This window comes from Microtus ochrogaster, chromosome 6 (genome assembly GCF_000317375.1).
Source record: "Microtus ochrogaster isolate Prairie Vole_2 chromosome 6, MicOch1.0, whole genome shotgun sequence".
Lineage (NCBI taxonomy): Eukaryota > Metazoa > Chordata > Mammalia > Rodentia > Cricetidae > Microtus > Microtus ochrogaster.
Window position 1 is genome coordinate 82442771 of NC_022013.1, and position 3648 is coordinate 82446418.

Sequence of the window (3648 nt, forward strand, 5' to 3'; positions counted from 1 at the left end):
ATGTGGTTGCTGGGAATTGAACTCTGGACCTTTGGAAGAGCAGGCAATGCTCTTAACCACTGAGCCATCACTCCAGCCCCCCCACTGGCGATTTTGACTCGAAGCCCAGCTGGGCCGACCAGGTGGAAGAGGAAGGCGAGGACGACAAGTGTGTCACCAGCGAGCTCCTGAAAGGGATCCCTCTGCCCACCGGTGACACCAGTCCAGAGCTTGAGTTACTGCCCGGAGACCCACTGCCACCTCCCAAGGAAGTCATCAACGGAAACATAAAGACGGTGACCGAGTACAAGATAGATGAAGATGGCAAGAAGTTCAAGATTGTCAGAACCTTCAGGATTGAGACCCGGAAGGCATCAAAGGCTGTGACCAGGAGAAAGAACTGGAAGAAGTTTGGCAACTTGGAGTTTGACCCACCAGGGCCTAATGTGGCCACTACCACAGTCAGTGATGATGTCTCCATGACTTTTATCACTAGCAAAGAGGACTTAAACTGCCAGGAGGAAGAAGACCCAATGAACAAGCTCAAGGGCTAAAAAAGATTGTGTCCTGCCGCATCTGCAAGGGCGACCACTGGACCACCCGCTGCCCTTACAAGGACACGCTGGGGCCCATGCAGAAGGAGCTGGCTGAGCAGCTGGGCCTGTCCACTGGGGAGAAGGAGAAGCTGCTGGGAGAGCTGGAGCCTGTTCAGGCTGCCCAGAATAAGATGGGGAAGTATGTACCCCCAAGTCTCCAGGATGGGGCCAGTCGCTGTGGGGAGTCCATGCAGCCGAACTGCAGAGCCGACGACAATGCCACCATTCGTGTTACTAACCTGTCTGAGGACATACGTGAGACTGACCTCCAGGAACTCTTCTGGCCTTTTGGCTCCATCTCTCGCATAAATTTGGCCAAGGACAAGACCACTGGCCAGTCCAAGGGTTTTGCTTTTATCAGCTTTCACCGTCGGGAAGATGCTGCCAGCGCCATTGCAGGGGTGTCTGGCTTTGGCTACGACCACCTCATCCTCAATATCGAATGGGCCAAGCCATCAACAAACTAATAAGACACCTGTTGCCTGCTGCTGTTGCCCGGACCCTCAGGGACAGGAAGCTTCCATTAAAAACACCAAACACAAAAAAAAAAAAATAAAATAAAATAAAAAAGAAAAGAAAAGAAGGGACCAAATACTATGCCCAGGTTTCTGGCCAGGTGGTTGACAGCATTCCTAGCCACAGAGGAGGAGCCAGATGAAGAGTGAGAAGCTCCATGCTGGAAGGCTAACTCGGAAGGATGAATGAAGTAATGTTACTTGACTTCAGAGTTAGTCAGATCCTCAGAAGAAAAATAGGAGTCCAATGTACAAATCTGTAAGCAGACACAAATACAGAAAGTACTAGACTGTAGGAATCGAATGGACTATTCTAGAAGAAGTGATACAAAAAGATAATCAAGGCCAAAATACTGGTAAAGCACAGTATTTATGGGGAAACATCTAATAATCAGCAAAGACAGGAGCACAGAAAAGCAAGGCCAACATAAAGCTACAAGGGCTAAAACTTCCCATAGAGAATGGTCTTCATACTGCAAGTGGCAGAGATCAAATGAACATGAACTAATGAGAGCACTGGGCTAGATCTCATCACAGCACGGTGGCGCTCACATCAGGAGCAGACTGGTGGAGGGCATGAAGGGCAAGCCACAGAGGAAGGAAGAAGGAATGGAGAAACAGGAACAAGCCCCTGGTGTGGCTTCAAATACATTATTTATGGAGCCAGGCATGGTGCCTTTGATCCTAGCATCCTGTGGAGTTCAAGGCCAGCCTGGTCTACATAGCAAGTTCTAGGACAGCCAGAGCTACATAGAAAGACCCTGTCTCTCAACAAGACAAAACGACAGCCTACAGAATGGGAAAAGATCTTCACTAACCCCATATCAGACAGAGGTCTGATCTCCAAAATATACAAAGAACTCAAGAAACTGGACATCAAAAGAACAAATAATCCAATAAAAAAAAAAATGGGAGTACAGACCTAAACAGAGAACTCTCAACAGAGGAATCTAAAATGGCTGAAAGACACTTAAGGAAATGCTCAACATCCTTAGCCATCAGAGAAATGCAAATCAAAACAACTCTGCGATTCCATCTTACACCTGTAAGAATGGCCAAGATCAAAAACACTAATGATAACCTATGCTGGAGAGGTTGTGGGGAAAAGGGAACACTTCTGCATTGCTGGTGGGAAAGCAAGCTGGTACAACCCCTCTGGATGTCAGTATGGCGATTTCTCAGAAAATTAGAAAACAACCTTCCTTTTGGGTATATATCCAAAGGATGCTCAATCATGCCACAAGGACATGTGTTCAACTATGTTCTTAGCAGCATTGTTTGTCATAGCCAGAACCTAGAAACAATCTAAATGCCCCTCGACTAAAGAATGGATAAGGAAAATGTGGTACATTTTCACAATGGAGTACTACACAGCAGAAAAAAATAATGACATCTTGAATTCTGCAGGAAAATGGATGGAGCTAGAAAACATCATTTTGAGTGAGGTAACCCAGATACAGAAAGACAATTATCACATGTACTCACTCATAGGTGGTTTTTAAACATAAAGCAAAGAAAGCCAGCCTACAAACCACAATCCCAGAGAACTTAGACAACAATGAGGACACTAAGAGAGACTCACATCGATCTAATCTACATGGGAAGTAGAAAGTAGAAAAGGACAAGATTTCCTGAGTAAACTGGGAGCATGGGGACCTTGGGGGAGGGTTGAAGGGGGCAGGGGAGAGGTAGGGAGGGGCACAGAGAAAAATGTAGAGCTCAATAAAAATCAACTAAAAAAAAAAACCTGTCTCAAACAACAACAAACTATATATATAAAATTTACTATTTATGATTTATTTCTCACCATGAGAAAAGAAACCTGCTCAATTTTAGTCTCTATGTTTTTCTGGCTTAAGGCCTAAAGAAAGCAACCGTTAGCCACTGCTGGCACATTGCCTTCATGAAGCAAGTTCAGTTACTTCCTGAATCTAAAAGAACAGCTTTAACCAGGTGGTAGTGGCACATGTCTTTAGTTCCAGCACTTGAAGGCGGAGGCAGGCGAATCTTGGTGAGTTCGAAGCCAGCATGCGTGGTCTACAAAGCAAGTTTCAGGACAGCCCAGGCTATAGAGAAACCCTGTCTCGAAAACCAAAAGAAGAATGAAGTTCTTCGCTATGGAATGCATGCACAATAAGTACCCTAGATAGGTCATCTGCATGAACTCTAAATAAACAACTTCAAACAAACAAACTCAGAACCCCCAAAACAAATAAAAATGTATACTTACAACTAAATCATCTGTTACTTTGATACACAAATTCCCATCAACGTGCCTGTATTTGAGAACCACGCGTACCTGCAATAAAATTACTTACTTAAAAAGAGCAAAATTGGTAGCACTATGCATACACAATTTCATCAATGGCGCAAAAGCTTTTTAGAGTGAATGCCCCAGACGCCCGAGAAAGCGCTTCCACTATAGCTTCTTCACTGCCATGAGGTAAAGGGAAAAGCCAGCCGTTAGTTCCATTACATCTGTTCTACTTATGCTTTAGATGTGTGCACATGGTACATATGTGCACACGTACACAGAGCTATGTGCTCTATTCACTCTG

At 44.9% G+C, this 3648-nt stretch overlaps 1 protein-coding gene and 1 pseudogene across 1 annotated transcript in view; one reads left to right on the plus strand and one right to left on the minus strand.

Moving 5' to 3' along the window:
• LOC101991436 overlaps window positions 1-1132 on the plus strand; it is a 1413-nt pseudogene extending 281 nt beyond the window's left edge.
• The window catches only part of Srp9 (signal recognition particle 9), a 9938-nt gene that overhangs the window by 2365 nt on the left and 3925 nt on the right, over window positions 1-3648 (minus strand). The window contains exon 2 of the mRNA XM_005348936.3: window positions 3321-3389. Coding sequence (XP_005348993.1) covers window positions 3321-3389 — 69 coding nt within the window. The remainder of the gene's footprint in view (window positions 1-3320; window positions 3390-3648) is intronic.